We start from the raw sequence: 19,143 nt of genomic DNA, 5'->3' as shown, positions 1-19,143 counted from the left end.
CGTCCGCACGCACTGACGTCCTGACCTGTACCCAAGGCCCGCTGCTGCCCTCTACTGTGCCCTTGGGAGCATAACTCGTTCTAGCCATAATGAATCTATTGAAATCACAAGTGATGAATGCACATGAATATCTCAATTGCAAGTGAATAAAACAATACAGTATCGCAGTACATAAACAATGCAAAAACAAAACAAGTTGATGGGGGGTGCCTCAGAATGTCCCTAACTTGACTATAGTCCCACATACTTCATAAATGGCTTTTCAAATTCTGACCCAAAGACATGAATATACAAACACTTCACTCTGGCTTACTAGAAGTCTCTTCAACTACTGGTAATAGACCAGTTGGAGTAGGCGGGATGGTATATATGCTAATAAGATACAATTTGTTATATTTTTGTCCATGCCTGAATATAGACCTGTGTATTTAACACTGTGGTTAATTTATTTTAGGCCCAATCTTAATGCATTATATATTTTCCTGCTATTGTTGTAGATCTCTTCCATCCGGAAGTGTTGTGAGAGATCGGGAGACTAGGTGACTATGTTTTTAGAACAAAATCTGACTTTATTGTATGTAGACTACTGCATGTGCCCAGCATGAACAACAGCAAGAAGAGCCACGACTATAAATATCTGTCTATTTTGAAGTGGCGTGATGGCGAGACTCTGCCCCCTCGGGTCAGAGCCGGTTGTGGACAGTGTAGGCCGCACCGGGTGACCCACCTGCCTTCACCAGTGAAGGCCGTGTGTCTCTAGCCACCTCAGAGGCTGTGTTGTGAGGTCCGTGGCGTGGTGGCGAGACTCCGCCCCCTCGGGTCAGAGCCGGTTGGGGGCAGTGCAATGATATCCGGGCAATCGCCATGCACCCACCTGTGAAGATCATGTGTCTCTAGCCCACTCAAGGGCTGAGTTGTGGTGTCTGTGGCGTGTTCAGTGGCGTGGTGGCGAGACTCCGCCCCCTTGGGTCAGAGCCGGTATTGAACAGTGTAGGCCGCGCCGGGCTACCCACCTGCCTTCACCAGTGAAGACCGTGTGTCTCTAGCCGCCTCAGAGGCTGTGTTGTAACATTGTTAAATATGTTTATGTACATGATAAAATATAACTGTTACTATATTACTGTTAATGTACCAGGGATGAAACCTGTATCTGCTTTTAGTAATCAAAAGTACTTATGAGAGCCTTATTAGAATTGGAAAACAGCTGAAATGAACACAACTTTGATAGGTCTTCAACTGTCCAAATATTTATTTATTTAATACAAAACTAAACTAAATTTAAACTCAAAACAATAAACTCGCCCCCCCCCCCCCCCCCCCACAAAAAACATCATCATCCCAAAAAAACTAACAAAAGAAAAAAAAAATTTATTTTCCCGCCTCTCCCTCCTTCTCCATGCAGGTGATGACGTTGCCTTCAATGGTCCCTCTCACCTTGCAGGGCATTGTGGGAATATCCTCCACGCCGAACACACTTTCCCACAAAGATGTGGCCACATTGAGGGTTTCACCGTTGGTGAGCAGCACGGTGGTCTGGAATAAAGCGCAACAAAACATGGGCATAGGGGCAGAGCCAGTGCCTACCTTTCAAATCGAGAGCTTCTAGGTATTCAGATTAGGATCAAACTGACCTCCTCACACCCCTCAGACCCCTCTGTGAAGCCGTCGATCTCAAGTATCTGACTTGTTGCAGTTTCAGCGAGGTACTACAGGAGGACAATCAAACATAGCCATAGGGTTCAGCGTACAGAGTCCTAAACACATTTAATTTGAGGCACTTTTTCTCCATATTTCATATATGTGTAGTGTACAGTTAATTCAGGACTGGTAATATGAAGCTTGTGGACATAACCCAAGAAATTTGTAAAATCCTGTTTTCCCACATTTAGCATAACACACTTTACCTCTATGTCGGTGAAATTTGTGCTCTGCACAATGTAGCCATAAGGCCCTGTGCTCCCTTTGACATGTGTCAATTTTATGTCCTTATTCAGGATGAGCTCCAGGAGGGTGGCCTCCCTCCAGAGGGTTACTGCCACCCTTTCGCCATTCTGAAAATAGACAGATATTTATAGTAGTGGCTCTTCTTGCTGTTGTTCATGCTGTGCACATGCAGTAGTCTACATACAATAAAGTCAGATTTTGTTCAAAAAACATAGTCACCTTCTCCAAGGTTACCCTCCTGAGGGGGTAGTCTCCCGATCTCTCACTACACTTCCGGATGGAAGAGATCTACAACAATAGCAGGAAAATATATAATGCATTAAGATTGGGCCTAAAATAAATTAACCACAGTGTTAAATACACAGGTCTATATTCAGGCATGGACAAAAATATAACAAATTGTATCTTATTAGCATATATACCATCCCGCCTACTCCAACTGGTCTATTACCAGTAGTTGAAGAGACTTCTAGTAAGCCAGAGTGAAGTGTTTGTATATTCATGTCTTTGGGTCAGAATTTGAAAAGCCATTTATGAAGTATTAAGTCCCACCCCTCAAACTCAGAATTTGAACTAACCTCGACTACTCGCCCCTCCAAGGACATGAGCCGTCCGGTCTCTCGACTTTTGATGTCCAGGGTGGGTGATGGAGGATTTATTATGTGGGCAGCCTCCTGTGCCACATGAGGGGGCACCTGGATAGGAGTAGTTCTAAATACCTGCGTCTCCCTTCTAATAATCAGGCAACGTCTGGTCCCCTCCCTTCCATCTGACAGGCCATAATTTTTTAGGATGTAGGTCCTCCCTGCCTAATGACATGCAAGGAATACACATGGAAAAAAGAGGTAAGAGCTATGAGGTAAGAGTTATGCATAAAGCAAACCAGAATAGTCTACAATAGCAAATCTATTCACATGACAAAGACCGATTTCTACAGATATCAGTGGCTGTGCTGAAGAGCAAATGCGTATCATATTTAAATTCAAACATTTACATACTGTAAGTTACAAATGGGTATGATAATGAAAGAGTAAAAACCTCCATCTTCCCCCGGTGTTCCTCCATGAGTGTCACCTTTGTGACTGTGTGGCCATCCGTCACTGCACACATTTTATTTATTTTTGTCACCTCTGGGGTGCACTCTCCCTCTCCATCGAACTTCCACCTGAGGACTTTTTTTGTCTCCGTTTCAGCAACCACAGCCACCGTCACAGTGGGTGGCCGGCTAAACGGATTGCTGCTGCTGCTGCTACTTAGTATAGTAGAAAGTTCCATTCTGAAAAATAAAAGTGAAAAAGATATTGTCCAATAATCCTTAGTCATTCACAGTCATTGATTGTAATCAATTTGAGAAAAACGGGGCTGGCACACAAATGTTTTTATTTCATCCACTTTCATGTCTCAATAGGCACACAATCCTTTTGTAAGTCTCTATCCACAATTCACACATTCTGAAAAATAGATAAAAGTGAAAAATATATTATTCCCAAATTCCCTAATGAATTTTAGAAACATTTTACAAAAAGTTAAGAAAATAATGCTTATGGTAGGCTTATGTGTTAAGCATGTTGCGTTAAAAAAAGAAAACGTGTATTTATGCAGACATGGACTGAAACCATGGAGGTACACTATTAATATAATGATCAAGTGAATATAATGAAAGCTACAGTATAGGCACAGAGTTCAGTTTGTCTACCGCCTAGTGCTTGTGTCGACAGTGGGGACTAGTTCCCATCAATATAGAGACCGGAAACACCCTTGTGTGGTGTAACGGAACTTCGTTCACACGGTCACGTGTTTTGCTTTGGATTTCAGATTGAGTAGGCAGTATGCGGCGACACGTGTCAGGACTTTACTGCTGTTTGAAGCGTAACACTAGCTAGTTATTTTTGTATTAATAGTTTTTTGCTTTGTTTAACATGCTGGTGAAGAGGCACGTGTTTGTGACAATTTTCTCCGTTTTGATCATGCATTGTGAATGCCAGCGACATTGGAGAGTTGGAAGCAGACAAGAATACTCCTCAAGTAAGTAATGTTAACGTGACCTGGACCAGAGCTAGGTCTGGACGAATATTAGCCCCTTCCGAGGGTTTTCACGGCTGGCTACTTTGGAGGTTTAAGAATAGCTTAGCTTTTGAATTGAATTGAATTTATTGAGGATAGTCCCTTGAGATGTATAATCTCATATTCGAGGGGGTCCTGGAGGGTTAAACTTGGGTTTTGGCTAACTAGCTAGAGATCAATAGACAGGTAGATAGACCTATTAACTAGCCTAAAACCTCCAGCATGGGCGACTGCTGACGGGCCGTCTCACAGTCTCGAGAGGGCTAAACGAGCACATCTGACATGACTCGCGAGCTTAGGGTTTGCAAGCCCGGGAAATTTAAATGGCTCGAGGAGTTGTGAAGTCTTGTTCTAGCATTAGCTTGCTATATCTAGCATTTTTGTAGCTAGCTAATGCTAACGTTAAAAATGATTTTTTTTGTTTAAAAATAAACTAAACATCTAAAGCAGTAATTATACCCAGTAGCAACCACCCATATTATATTATTAACAAGATAACTTTGATTACATAATGTTACTTGAACAACAACCCTAGCTAGCTAGACGAATTTAAAGGTCCATCAGCTTTAAATCATTCCTTGAAACAGCTAAAGGTCTATAACATTTTAAACTTTGAATGAGAGTTGAAGAGTTAGGTTGTTGATTGAGTTAGGTTTCCAAGTTGAAGGGGGTTTCATGTTGACTACCATAGTTGAATTTTTAAACTAGCCAACGTTAAATACTTACTTCTTAGTCTTTAGTTACTAACTCGTTCAGTGTCGACGGCAGCTGTGGTCTCTCACACTTGTACATCTCAGTTTTGTTGTGACCCTCGAATGTGATTGGATGGTATTTGTGTTTTTTTATTGAGAATATTTATTACAATTTCACAACATACATTTTCATATTGTACTATTACCATACATTATATAAATCATTTTAAAATTATTATTTATTAGTTTCAGTAGGCTATAGCCATAATTTAGAAACCCTGTGGCTACCTGAGGTGTCTCTAGTTTCCCAGGTGGGAACCTAGCTATATATCATTGGTAAAACAATATCAGTGGATGAATGATTAAAATAATACAGAATAAATGAATAACTTAAGTAGAGTTAGATTGTAGTACAGCCAGACAAAATCAATCATTCTATTCATGTAAATAATTGTACTGTCTGTTTGAATCTGATTAGTGTAACCAGATACAAAGATGACCGGACATTGTCTCTGTGGAAGATGTATGTTCTTGCTGTTGATGGAGTGACATGTTCTTGCAGTTGGAGTGATTTATGTGGAGGGCCAGTTTATGGAGATGACAGATGAAGACAGTGACGCAGACGTGAGCTTTAATCTTACAGCCAACGTAAGTCTTGAATACAAGCTGCCGACTCCTATGATTATTAAGATTATGCTCAATAACAGATACACTCCAATACTCAATTTACAAATTACAAACTACACAATAAGTACAATTTCTATATAGTATAAAATACGGGTAAGAAGAAGCATATCGGCCTGGATGCTATATATGGATATGAATAAATAAATCACTGGGGGGTGGGGGGCATAGGCCTATCTGCATGCTATATGTGAGGTATATTGACATTTGCTTCTGGTTATGTTATGTACAGTAGATATTCTATCAGAGGTATTCTCCCGAGCATGGAGTGGAGAATACCTCATTGATCTCAGCTTTGTGTAGTTTCTGAAGAGAAGGGAAAGCTGTACTCTGCAGATACATCTTCTCACTCACTCACTCACTCACTCACTTACACACACACTCTGACACCGACTCCAGTTAGATACGGATGTACTGTAGTAATGATTTGGTGTGATGTGTTTGTGCAGTTTGAGGCTGCATGGTTCCAGACCAACATTGCATCAGGGACATCCCACCAGACTGATGAGGTGATCCAGGCAGGTGCTGTCCCCATCTTCATAGAGATACTCAGCTGTGACTTCCAGGACGTCCAGAAACGGGTACAGTGGGAATGAAATGAAGAATCTCAATGCTCGCTTATTCTAACTGCTATACATAAAATACATCTTAAGCTCTGTGACCCTTTTTGATTTATATTGAGTTTCTGATGGCTCTTCGTACTGTGTGCTCCTGAACCTGCAGGCAGTCTGAGCCCTCGGGAACAAGGTCTTTGGACTCTGTGCCATGTAGTGGACTGCAACATCCTACCCTCCCTAGTGCAGTAAGTGTCATTTTCCTCTAACTCTCCTGTTGTAAGCAGACAAAATGGACCCCCCTCATGGTAAGAAATGGGGCAGATTGTATTCGCACACAAACTTGTACATGCCATCTGTTACATAACACGTGTGCGCATTTGTAAAGCATAGAACATACTACACAGTAATCACTTACTGTGACCGTGCAACATTGACTTGCATAACATTAGTGTAGGTACCCAAGATGGCACTTATGACTCTTGTAATGACAATGGAGTTGAATCTGTAATTAAAATATCAATCTTGCCAGCGCTTAATTTGACAAGAAATATCTTTGGTCACTACTAGTACATACCGTGAGGGAAATAATTATTTGAACCCCTGCTGATTTTGTCAGTTTGCCCACTGACAAAGAAATGATCAGTCTATGATTTTAATGGTAGGTTTATTTTAACAGTGAGAGACAGAATAACAACAAAAAGTCGCAAAACATGACTTGGTACGTAATTGCAAAACCCTTGTTGGCAATCACTGAGGTCAGACGTGTCTTGTAGTTGGCCAGCAGGTTTTCACACATCTCAGGAGGGATTCTGTACCACTCCTCTTTGCAGATCCTCTCCAAGTCATTAAGGTTTCGAGGCTGATGTTTGGCAACTTGAATCGTAAGCTCCCTCCACAGAGTTTATATGGGATTAAGGTCTGTAGTCTGGCTAGGTCACTCCAGGACCTTAATGTGCTTCTAATTGAGCCACTCCTTTGTTGTCTTGGCTGTGTGTTTTGGGTCATTGTCATGCTGGTATACCCATCCACGACCCATTTTCAGTGTCCTGGCTGAGGGAAGGAGGTTCTCACCCAAGATTTGATGGTACATGGCCCCATCCATCTTCCCTTTGATGTGGTGAAGTTGTCCTGTCCCCTTAGCAGAAAAACACCCCCAAAGCATAATGTTTCCACCTCCATGTTTGACGGTGAGGATGGTGTTCATGGGGTCATAGTCAGCGTTCCTCCTCCTCCAAACACGGCGAGTTGAGTTGATGCCAAAGAGCTAGATTTTTGACCACAACACTTTTACCCAGTCCTCCTCTGAATCATTCAGATGTTCATTGGCAAACTTCAGACGGGCCTGTACATGTGCTTTCTTCAGCAGTGGGACCTTGCGGGTGCTGCAGGATTTCAGTCCATTACGGTGTAGTGTGTTACCAATTGTTTTCTTGGTGACTGTGGTCCCAGCTGCCTTGAGATCAGACAAGATCGTCCCATGTAGTTCTGGGCTGATTCCTCACTGTTCTCATGATCATTGAAGCTCCACGAGGCGAGATTTTGCGTGGAGCCCCAGACCGAGGGAGATTGTTTTTTTGTGTTTTTTCCATTTGCTAATAATCGTACCAACTGTTGTCACCTTCTCACCAAGCTGCTTGGCGATGGTCGTGTAGCCCATTCCAGCCTTGTGCAGGCCTACAATCTTGTCCCTGACATGCTTAGACAGCTCTTTGGTCTTGGCCATGGTGGAGAGTTTGGAATCTGATTGATTGATTGCTTCTGTGGACATGTGTCTTTTATACAGGTAACAAGCTGAGATTAGGAGCACTCTCTTAAAGGGAGAGGACTCATTTGTGTGCCTCATGGACATAACCAGTCTGTGGGAGCCAGAAATCTTGCTGGTTGATAGGGGATCAAATACTTATTTCACTCAATCAAATGCAAATCAATTTATACCTTTTTTGAAATGTGTTTTTCTGGATTTTTTTCGTTGTTATTCTGTCTCTCACTGTTAAAATAAACCTACCATTAAAATGATAGACTCATCATTTCTTTGTCAGTGGGCAAACGTGCAAAATCAACAGGAGATCAAATAATTATTTTCCTCACTGTATTTTCTCTGTATTATATAAGTCTGAGCTCGCAATCTGATTGGTTAAGAGCTGTTGTATATACATGATATATGGAGTCTCTTTACAATTCTACTTAAGATATTACTGTGCCACTTGTTACTGCCTAATTGATGCTATGTTATGTTGCGATCGTACTATAACCAATGCCTATTTGTTGTGAGAATAGGTCGGTTGATATGTTATAAAATAATGTTAATAAATAAATGTATTTTATTCAAATATTGAAATGTATTATTATAATTAGAATAAATGTATTCAAATTATTCAAATAAACAAAGACACCAATTTGCATTCATCAAAACATTTTATTTCATAATATGTCCAGGTAGAGTTTAAATGGTCCAGTCTATTCCCCCACCCATGTAACTTGGCATGGCCATCCTGAGAATTTGAGATCACGTGATCTAAGCTACCACCCATTGTCATCACTCCTGTTGTTGGTAGTGCTCAATCCGGGCCTTGCTATCACGACTGCCACTCAGAAACCTGAACACACGCCCACAGACACCGACGTGTGATAGTGATTGATGGAGGAATGACACCTTTAAAAAGGCAATAAAACTATTGTTTTGCTACAGGCTGCCTCAGGAGATGGTGATTCCTCCCCCTGTCATCAGAACCCTTCAAACAAGAACCAGGAGTGTTAGGGGAGGTGTTTGACATGCTGAACCTCAAGGTAACTGTACTGCTGAATACCAAACAGTTCATTTTGATAGCCTATGTTTAAAAAGTGCAATGCAGTAAGGTAATTAAACATCACAATTGCTCAACCATGTTACTACAGACCTCTTCATGGATCTACTTACTGCCACTGATTAAACACCTACAATGCCTGTTGTCTCACATCTGTCCTGTTTACTACTGCTTTATAATTACATCCTTCACTGGATCAATATTGAATATGAGTCTGAGGTTTGTTTGTCTGATTACATCAGGCCTAGTGCAGAGGACATCAACTGGGCTTTGTGTCAGACAAAAAACATTACTGCCACCAGCATTGAGGGTTAATCAAAGTCATTGACCACATTCAGTTTCCTCAGAAGACAGACATCTGGTGACTGATAACATACTCTTAACACGAATGCATAGATGCCATACACAAGACTAGTTGGATAGAATAGAATATAGTATTTTGTGTCATGTTATTATATCTTCACTCTGTTGTATAGAATTGCATGGCTATGCCCATAACTTTAAGACCTTTTTTGAAATAACAAGTGTAGGTCTTTAATTACCTGATATTGATGCATGTACTTCATTCTATAGGGCACAGATGGCAAAGTCTATTGGCTGATGGTAGGTGGTATGGTGGCACCCGGTGTCCGGGTTGAGTTAAATGATGTTTATCATCCTCATTCCAGCCGAGCAACACAATCATCTCAGCCCTGCCCAGTGCCTTGCACAGAGATACAGTAGATTTACGCAACTACTACTACTAGAACACACAGTTTGAGTTAAAAGGCTTCACAAGAGCTAAATACTGTTTTTCTCTGATCATAAAGCCATTCCCCTAACACAGAACTGAATCAAGAAGCGATATTGTTGCAAGTGACCTCTTGTGTTCTGGTCCTAGATGAGTCCACCAACATCCCCATGACCTGGAACCTCCCGGCCTCCAGGACCAGGGGACGGCACTCCTTACAGTCCAGGACCAGCGAGCCTGAATTATTTATTTTTAAGTATAAAAGATATTACAAATCTGAAATAACTTGTACATGAAATCTGTCACATAACATGTGTGGGCATTTGTAAAGCATAGAACATACAATTCACTTACTGTGGCCGTGCAACATTGACTTAAATAACATTATTGTACATGTAGGTACCCCATATGGTACTTATGAGTCTTGCAATGACAATGAAGTTGAATCTGTAATTTAAATATCAATCTTGCCAGCAGCTGCTTAAATTCAAGCCAAGAAATATGTTTGGTCACTACTAGTACATATTTACAATGGGTCTGAAATGTGATTAAAGGAGAACTTACTGATACTTCAATGGTTTTAAGTAGCTCAGAGTATGAAGGAGTTGACTGCTAAAAACGTACGGAAGATGTATAAAGACATTCAACATCAGTATACAGCCTTGTATACTGATGTGTGATACACAACAAGCAGCATTCATTTAGCAATGCTATTTAATGTAAGGGAGGAGGATGGCATATCTGCACATTTATAGCCCTTAACTCTCCATGGTCAATGTCCATAGACTCCAAGTCATCGTCCATCTTGGAAATTAATGAGTTTACAGCCTGAAAATGATTAAACATTATAATTTGTTCTAATGATGATTCCTATAATGGTGTGTGCTCTTCTACATGATAGGGTCATTCATTTTGTTCCAAACAGATCAGTGCATGTACAGTCAAAATGTTCATAACACACTTCTCTCGCTGAGAAAAGCGTTTTCCAGGCATGGAAACACAAAATGTCAATAGGTGAATAAAAGCATTTCTACCACAAGAATACATGTTCTAATGATGATTCCTATAATGGTGCGTGCTCTTCTAGCCTTAGATGATGTCAGACGGTCAAATCCAGGAACTGGGCATGAGAGAGGAGGAGGGAGGGAGAGAAGGGGCATCAACAAGGATGAATGGGGTTTTCTGAAATATCCTTCGAATTTCCTTATTTGTTCTCTGCAATTGTTGCATATAGGCTCCGACATTTTTAGAGCTTCACATAACAGACATCTCACAAAATCTTGTGACAAGCATGTAATAATAATCATCACGTGTTTATTGTTACACTCAAATCTCCTACGAGCGATGGCGCTAGGGAGTGCAGGCAACATTTATTTATTATAAGCTTCACATAATGACTGACATCTCACGAAATCTTGTGACAAGCATGTAATAATAATCATCACGTGTTGTTGCACACAATCCTCCTACCAGCGATGGCGCTAGGGAGTGCAGAGATTGCGTGGCGCACCACCAATAACAAACGAGACGAAGACAGACCTTTTTTCAGAAGGCAGTTTTACAGAGGTCACATAAGATATATTAAACATGTTTATTAGCAATTCCGAGCGTTCTAAACCCACCGTCGTATGCTGAAACCCTCCCGAGTGAGTCAGTATCTTTGACATTTCTCTGCAACACTTGTTAGAAGAGCGGAGATATTTTTAAGGACAGCTGGTCTACGATGGGACAATTGTAGATACGGAGAGCTAGCTCTTCCAACGGCCGTATACCTACAGTCCAGAAAGAGGCTAGCTAAAAAGGTGAGACGTTTCAGACGTTCATTCTTTAACGTTAACGTAAACAGGACTGAACTAGATCAATATAGCTTACCCCATCGAACTGGATGTAAACAAATGCTGCGTGTTGTTGTCATGTATGGTAGGTGTCGGCTGAAACTTCGCAGTTCGCTGTGACAGCACGCTGGGAGACTCCTCCGGCTACACCCCTTGCTGCAGGTACGACACAAATCCCAACTGACCATCATTCACTTCAATGGAAAGGCATGCCGGCTTCAGACAGCTCTCTCTCAAAAAGTATAAAGGTCACAGCTTAGATATTGACACCCTAGGAATCCTGAGAACATGCTGAACATTTAAGGCTATGATATGTCCGTGTAGCTTAAAAACTGTAGCCATGGCGACGAGTTAGAAAAAGGGTAAAAATGCAAAATGAGCAGCTCAAAAGGTAGAGTGTGGCCCATACGTTTCAATGGAGAGCGTAGTTACCGAACAAATCGTCATACAGCTAAAACTATAAGTCACACGGCTTAGATACTTACATTGTACGAATCAGCACAGTTGTGTGAACGTTTTAATTTAGAATATGTGTATGAGCTGTTAAAACTGTAGGAGCGACAGCAGTTTACAAAACGTGTAGATGTTTTCAAAATACGAGCTGCTACACTGTAAAAACTGAACATTCCACACATCCACTTCAATGTTAAAAAGGGTCCCAAACAAACTTAAATTACATAAAAACTATAAGGAATTTCAAAAATCTGAATGGTTAGTTTACTCACCGAAAGGTCCTGAACATTTTAAACTTTGAAGGAGGTTTCTAGCACAAAAAATGAAGGAGGAGATAGGTTTCAAAGCTGATGAGGGGTTTCAAGGTCTGCCATAGACTTCCATTGTAATTTTTTTTGGAGAAAAGCTGAATATTTTGAAAAGTATAAAATATATTAAAAATCTGAAAGATATCCCATAAAGACCTTAACAAGCTGAACATTTTGATAGTTGAATGGTTTCTGTAGCTCAAAGTATGAAGGAGTTGAAGGCTGAAGAAGGTTTCAAAACTCCCCCATAGACTTCCATTCAAAAAAATTGTTGAAAAAGTTGAATATTTTAAAAAGTATAAAAGGTATAAAAAATCTGAAAGTATTCCGCGCATGTCCTTAACAAGCTGAACATTTTGATACTTGAATGGTTTAAGTGGCTCAAAGTATGAAGGAGCTACAGAGAGCCAAAAAACGTACGGAAGAAGAAGTAAAAAAAATAAAGAACTGGATAACAATAGTGTGAATGCTCTGAAGCATTCACACTAATAAAGAAGAAAGAGAAACGGTACAAACTTAATGGGTGCCTGCGCAGCTGCGCTGCTTGGCCCCCAAATATAGCTGCAAGCAGCGATGTGGGGGCCAAGCGGGACGCACGACCAGCGCATCAAAGACAACAAGCAAAACATGTCAAAAGCCAGACATGGTTGAACAGGATTCGATCTCTGTACCTGCGGCTTGCAAGGCCGACACGCTAACCACTGTGCTACGCAGGATGTTGCGAAAGTGAACCACCCTAGTCCACAAGGCATGTGAGCCTTCCCTAACCCCGTGAGTCTGAGTCCTGAGCACTTAATTAATATCACCTGGCAGGGTTGCTTCCTCTCGGTAGAGTGAGAGGGGGGGGTGTCGTTGTTTAAATTGGCACACAGCGAAAAGTATACATAGCATAGCTCAACTATTTACTTCTTCAGAATCCAGACAATCACGCGAACATTTCCATGTATAAAATGTCCTTCGGTCTTCAGAAGTGTAGGAGAGGTGAAGAGTTAGAAACAGTTAGAGATTCTAGAGCGAAGAGAGATTTTCTAGAGTGTGGCTCCATTGATTTCAATGGAGGGGGGGGAGTCATTATTCGAACTGTCCCAGAGTGAAAAATATACATCGAAGAGCTTAGCTTTTTTGATTTTATGAATCCCAAGAGTCGTGTGAACGTTTTGATATATAAAATGTGTATGAGCTGTGAGATTTAGAAGAGGGATGGCAGTTTAGAAAATGTGTGACTTTTTCCAAAATGCGCCTTTCAGCACTCTGACACTGGTGAAATTGTGCAGAAGACAAAAAGTGTTCCTTTCATTCTGCAATCAAACAAATGAAGTAATAATGAAACCATGGGGTGTTTTGAACTCGGCATGAGCCAGGGAATCCATTGCTACCATCATTTTGAAGATTGGACATACAGTTCAAAAGTTACTGGCATAAACGCAACTCCAACTTTGACATGCTGGTGGCGCTAGAGTGCACGAGATGTCAACATGAGGCTTGGTGACAGATGTCATGGGTATGTCCCGAATGAGTGTGCCAAATGTGGTTTTGATAGATTAAAAGATTAATGAGATATGACCACAGTTCCTGTTCTGCAGCTTTTCTGCCAATTTTGATTGGCTGTCACGAGCGAACGCAATGGATAATCAAAAATCCCTGTACATCCTATGTAGACATTAATGTATAGATGACATCCACCGATGTCCGTGCAAATTGGAGAAAGTTCCTAGGAGGAGATACATTTTAAGGGTTTGGCACATCATTCAAAATGGCGGAGAAGCCAAGATGGCCACAATGACGTCATAGAGTGCGTTGAATCCGGCTTGAGCCAAGGAATTGAAGGACACCTGAAGTTTGAAAATTGGACTTGCTGAAGAAAAGCTGCATGCATAAATGCACCTCCAACTTTGACACGTTGGTGGCGCTAGAGAGGGTGAGGTGTGGACATGAGACTTGGTGAGGAGGGTCAGGGCACTGTCCCGAATGAGTGTGCCATTTTTCATAACTTTCTACCATAAGCTTCTATGGGCTGCCATAGACTACAATGGCAGAGGAATAATAATAATAAATATAGCTGCAAGCAGCAATGTGGGGGCCAAGCAGGACATGCGACCAGCGCATCAAAGACAACAAGCGAAACACGTCATAGCCGCATTCAAAGCTCTACCGCAGTGTTGAAAATCGGGCATACGGTTCAGATTATACGTACTTCCAACTTTGACAGGTTGGTGGTGCTAGAGACTTTGAGGTGTCGACATAGACTTGGTGACAGGGGTCACGGGACCGTCCACGATGAGTGTGCCTAATGTGGTTATGATACATCAAAACCTTACTGAGATTTGACCACACTTCCTGTTTGGCGGCTTGGACGCCAAATTCGATTGGCTGTAGCGAGCGAACACCTTCGACAATCGAAAATCCCTCTAGGAGTTTTGTGTACATTGGTCTAAAGAATGTGTACAGCCAGTTTCATGTAGATTGGTGAAAATCCTTAGGAGAAGATACATTTTAAGTGTTTTACACAAAATACAAAATGGCGGGAAATCCAATTGGTGGAAAATGACATCATAGGATGTGATGAACTCGGCATGAGCGAGGGATTCCAACGGTACCTCATTTTTCAAAATCGGTTACACAGGTCAAAAGTTGTGTGCATTAACGCACTTCCAAATTTGACATGGTGGTGGCGCTAGAGGGTTTGAGCTGTCGCAATGCCACTTGCTGCCAGAGGTCATGGGACTGTCCCCGAAGAGTGTGCCAAATGTGGCTTTAATACATTAACAATTTGCTGAGATATGACCACACTTCCTGTTTGGCGGCTTAGAGGCCAAATTTGATTGGCTGCAGCGAGCGAACGCAATGGACAATCAGAAATCCCTGTAAGACTTTTGTGGACATCGGTCTACAGATTCTGCCTATCGAGTTTCGTGCAGATTAGAGAAAAAACCTAGGAGGAGATACATTTTGAGAGTTTTTCACAAAATCCAAAATGGCGGGAAATCCAATATGGCGGAAAATGATGTCATGGGGTGCGTTGAACTCGGCTTAAGCCAAGGAATCCAACGGTACCTTGTTTTTGAAAATCGGGCTTACAGGTCAAAAGTTGTGTGCACAAACACACCTCCAACTTTGACATGTTGGTGGCGCTAGAGGGTTCGAGCTGTCTACATGGGTCTTGGTGAAAAGACTCAGGGGACTGTCATGAATGAGTGTGCCAATTTTCACAACTTTTTACCATATGGTTCTATGGGCTGCCATAGACTCCAATGCCAGAGGAAGATGAATAATAATAATAATAAATATAGCTGCAAGCAGCGATGTGGGGGCCAAGCGGGACGCACGACCAGCGCATCAAAGACAACAAGCAAAACATGTCAAAAGCCAGACATGGTTGAACAGGATTCGATCTCTGTACCTGCTGCTTGCAAGGCCTACACGCTAACCACTGTGCTAGGCAGGATGTTGCGAAAGTGAACTACCCTAGTCCACAAGGCATGTGAGCATTCCCTAACCCCGTGAGTCTGAGTCCTGAGCACTTAATTAATATCACCTGGCAGGGTTGCTTCCTCTTGGTAGAGTGAGAGGGGGGGGTGTCGTTGTTTAAATTGGCACACAGCGAAAAGTATACATAGCATAGCTCAACTATTTACTTCTTCAGAATCCAGACAATCACGCGAACATTTCCATGTATAAAATGTCCTTCGGTCTTCAGAAGTGTAGGAGAGGTGAAGAGTTAGAAACAGTTAGAGATTCTAGAGCGAAGAGAGATTTTCTAGAGCGTGGCTCCATTGATTTCAATAGGGGGGGGGAGTCATTATTCGAACTGTCCCAGAGTGAAAAATATACATCGAAAAGCTTAGCTTTTTTGATTTTATGAATCCCAAGAGTCGTGTGAACGTTTTGATATATAAAATGTGTATGAGCTGTGAGAATTAGAAGAGGGATGGCAGTTTAGAAAATGTGTGACTTTTTCCAAAAACCTCTGAAACTGGTGAAATTGTGCAGAGGACAAAAAGTGTTTCTTTCATTCTGCAATCAAACAAATGAAGTAATAATGAAACCATGGGGTGTTTTGAACTCGGCATGAGCCAGGGAATCCATTGCTACCATCATTTTGAAGATTGGACATACAGTTCAAAAGTTACTGGCATAAACGCAACTCCAACTTTGACACGCTGGTGGCGCTAGAGTGCACGAGATGTCAACGTAAGGCTTGGTGACAGATGGCATGGGTGTGTCCCGGATGAGTGTGCCAAATGTGGTTTTGATAGATTAAAACATTACTGAGATATGACCCCAGTTCCTGTTTTGCAGCTTTTCGGCCAATTTTGATTGGCTGTCACGAGGGAACGCAATGGACAATCAAAAATCCCTGTAAGACTTTTGTGGACATCGGTCTATAGATTGTGCATACTGCGTGTGGTGCAGATTGGTGAAAAAACCTAGGAGGAGATACATTTTGAGTGTTTTACACTAAATCCAATATGGCGGGAAATCCAATATTGTGGAAAATGATGTCATAGGGTGCGTTGAACTTGGCTTGAGCGAAGGAATCCAACGCTGCCTCGTTTTTGAAAATCAGGCTTACAGGTCAAAAGTTGCATGCACAAATGCACCTCCAACTTTGACACGTTGGTGGCGCTAGAGCGTTCAAGCTGTGGACATGGGTCTTGGTGAGAAGACTTTGGGGACTGTCATGAATGAGTGTGCCAATTTTCACAACTTTTTACCATACGGTTCTATGGGCTGCCATAGACTCCAATGGCAGAAGAATAATAATAATAATAAATATAGCTGCAAGCAGCGATGTGGGGGCCAAGCGGGACGCACGACCAGCGCATCAAAGACAACAAGCAAAACATGTCAAAAGCCAGACATGGTTGAACAGGATTCGATCTCTGTACCTGCTGCTTGCAAGGCCGACACGCTAACCACTGTGCTACGCAGGATGTTGCGAAAGTGAACCACCCTAGTCCACAAGGCATGTGAGCCTTCCCTAACCCCGTGAGTCTGAGTCCTGAGCACTTAATTAATATCACCTGGCAGGGTTGCTTCCTCTCGGTAGAGTGAGAGGGGGGGGTGTCGTTGTTTAAATTGGCACACAGCGAAAAGTATACATAGCATAGCTCAACTATTTACTTCTTCAGAATCCAGACAATCACGCGAACATTTCCATGTATAAAATGTCCTTCGGTCTTCAGAAGTGTAGGAGAGGTGAAGAGTTAGAAACAGTTTGAGATTCTAGAGCGAAGAGAGATTTTCTAGAGCGTGGCTCCATTGATTTCAATGGAGGGGGGGAGTCATTATTCGAACTGTCCCAGAGTGAAAAATATACATCGAAGAGCTTAGCTTTTTTGATTTTATGAATCCCAAGAGTCGTGTGAACGTTTTGATATATAAAATGTGTATGAGCTGTGAGAATTAGAAGAGGGATGGCAGTTTAGAAAATGTGTGACTTTTTCCAAAAACCTCTGAAACTGGTGAAATTGTGCAGAGGACAAAAAGTGTTTCTTTCATTCTGCAATCAAACAAATGAAGTAATAATGAAACCATGGGGTGTTTTGAACTCGGCATGAGCCAGGGAATCCATTGCTACCATCATTTTGAAGATTGGACATACAGTTCAAAAGTTACTGGCATAAACGCAACTCCAACTTTGACACGCTGGTGGCGCTAGAGTGCACGAGATGTCAACGTAAGGCTTGGTGACAGATGTCATGGATGTGTCCCGGATGAGTGTGCCAAATGTGGTTTTGATAGATTAAAACATTACTGAGATATGACCCCAGTTCCTGTTTTGCAGCTTTTTGGCCAATTTTGATTGGCTGTCACGAGGGAACGCAATGGACAATCAAAAATCCCTGTAAGACTTTTGTGGACATCGGTCTATAGATTGTGCATACTGCGTTTGGTGCAGATTGGTGAAAAAACCTAGGAGGAGATACATTTTGAGTGTTTTACACTAAATCCAATATGGCGGGAAATCCAATATGGTGGAAAATGATGTCATAGGGTGCGTTGAACTTGGCTTGAGCGAAGGAATCCAACGCTGCCTCGTTTTTGAAAATCAGGCTTACAGGTCAAAAGTTGCATGCACAAATGCACCTCCAACTTTGACACGTTGGTGGCGCTAGAGCGTTCAAGCTGTGGACATGGGTCTTGGTGAGAAGACTTTGGGGACTGTCATGAATGAGTGTGCCAATTTTCCCAACTTTTTACCATACGGTTCTATGGGCTGCCATAGACTCCAATGGCAGAAGAATAATAATAATAATAATAATAAAATATAGCTGCAAGCAGCAATGTGGGGGCCAAGCAGGACATGCGACCAGCGCATAAAAGACAACAAGCGAAACACGTCATAGGAGTCTATTCAAATCGCTACCGCAGTTTTGAAAATCGGGCGTACGGTTCAGAATATACGCACTTCCAACTTTGACAGGTTGGTGGCGCTAGAGACTTTGAGGTGTCGACATAGACTTGGTGACAGGGGTCTCGGGACCGTCCACGATGAGTGTGCCTAATGTGGTTATGATACATCAAAACCTTACTGAGATTTGACCACACTTCCTGTTTGGCGGCTTGGACGCCAAATTCGATTGGCTGTAGCGAGCGAACACCTTCGACAATCGAAAATCCCTCTAGGAGTTTTGTGGACATTAGTCTAAAGAATGTGTACAGCCAGTTTCATGCATATTGGTGAAAATCCTTAGGAGAAGATACATTTTAAGTGTTTTACACAAAATACAAAATGGCGGGAAATCCAATTGGTGGAAAATGACATCATAGGATGCGATGAACTCGGCATGAGCGAGGGATTCCAACGGTACCTCATTTTTCAAAATCGGTTACACAGGTCAAAAGTTGTGTGCATTAACGCACTTCCAACTTTGACATGGTGGTGGCGCTAAAGGGTTTGAGCTGTCGCAATGCCACTTGCTGCCAGAGGTCATGGGACTGTCCCCGATGAGTGTGCCAAATGTGGCTTTAATACATTAACAATTTTCTGAGATATGACCACACTTCCTGTTTGGCGGCTTGGACACCAAATTTGATTGGCTGTAGCGGGCGAACCCTTTCGAAAATT

At 42.0% G+C, this 19,143-nt stretch overlaps 1 protein-coding gene across 1 annotated transcript; it reads left to right on the top strand.

Moving 5' to 3' along the window:
* Window positions 1–3,781: 3,781 nt before the first annotated feature.
* On the top strand, window positions 3,782–10,511 carry LOC311329345 (uncharacterized protein). Its single transcript, XM_084463203.1, has 6 exons — window positions 3,782–3,969; window positions 5,263–5,348; window positions 5,834–5,965; window positions 6,108–6,186; window positions 8,631–8,728; window positions 9,626–10,511. The coding sequence occupies exons 1-4, from the start codon at window positions 3,864–3,866 to the stop codon at window positions 6,114–6,116; spliced, it is 333 nt and encodes a 110-aa protein (XP_084319329.1). The 5' UTR covers window positions 3,782–3,863; the 3' UTR covers window positions 6,117–6,186; window positions 8,631–8,728; window positions 9,626–10,511.
* The last annotated feature ends 8,632 nt before the right edge of the window (window positions 10,512–19,143 follow it).

Source organism: Borostomias antarcticus, assembly GCF_949987555.1.
Source record: "Borostomias antarcticus genome assembly, contig: scaffold_41, whole genome shotgun sequence".
Lineage (NCBI taxonomy): Eukaryota > Metazoa > Chordata > Actinopteri > Stomiiformes > Stomiidae > Borostomias > Borostomias antarcticus.
This window is presented reverse-complemented; position numbering and strand designations above follow the sequence as displayed.